The sequence below is a fragment of the Pteropus vampyrus genome, unplaced genomic scaffold (assembly GCF_000151845.1).
Source record: "Pteropus vampyrus isolate Shadow unplaced genomic scaffold, Pvam_2.0 Scaffold407, whole genome shotgun sequence".
NCBI lineage: Eukaryota > Metazoa > Chordata > Mammalia > Chiroptera > Pteropodidae > Pteropus > Pteropus vampyrus.
In genome coordinates this window covers 326,418-326,644 of record NW_011889188.1, presented here as the reverse complement: position 1 = coordinate 326,644, position 227 = coordinate 326,418, and the positions used below count along the sequence as shown (strand labels likewise).

The window sequence follows — 227 nt, the reverse complement described above, 5'->3', positions numbered from 1 at the left end:
GGTGTCCCAGAGTCCACGGCCGACAAGGTGAGGATCGGAGTCAAGTGTCTGGGGGACGGTCCTTTCGTCTCGTGTTCATCTGGTTGTGACTTAACCTCTGATTCTGCGTGAACGGGAGGCACAGCCTCAGACTCAGCTAAAGAGCTGAGGTCCAAAGGAGACGCCTCCTCTCGTGACGCAGGCACTGGCGGGGATGTGGCGTCCGTAGGCGACCAGGCTTCTGCGCC

The 227-nt window shown here is 60.4% G+C and overlaps 1 protein-coding gene across 1 annotated transcript in view; it reads right to left on the bottom strand.

Annotated features, from left to right (window-relative positions):
* The window catches only part of LOC105305974 (matrix-remodeling-associated protein 5), a 36,537-nt gene that overhangs the window by 25,156 nt on the left and 11,154 nt on the right, over nucleotides 1-227 (bottom strand). The window contains exon 4 of the mRNA XM_023523760.1: nucleotides 96-103. Within this exon, the coding sequence (XP_023379528.1) occupies nucleotides 96-103 (8 nt within the window). The remainder of the gene's footprint in view (nucleotides 1-95; nucleotides 104-227) is intronic.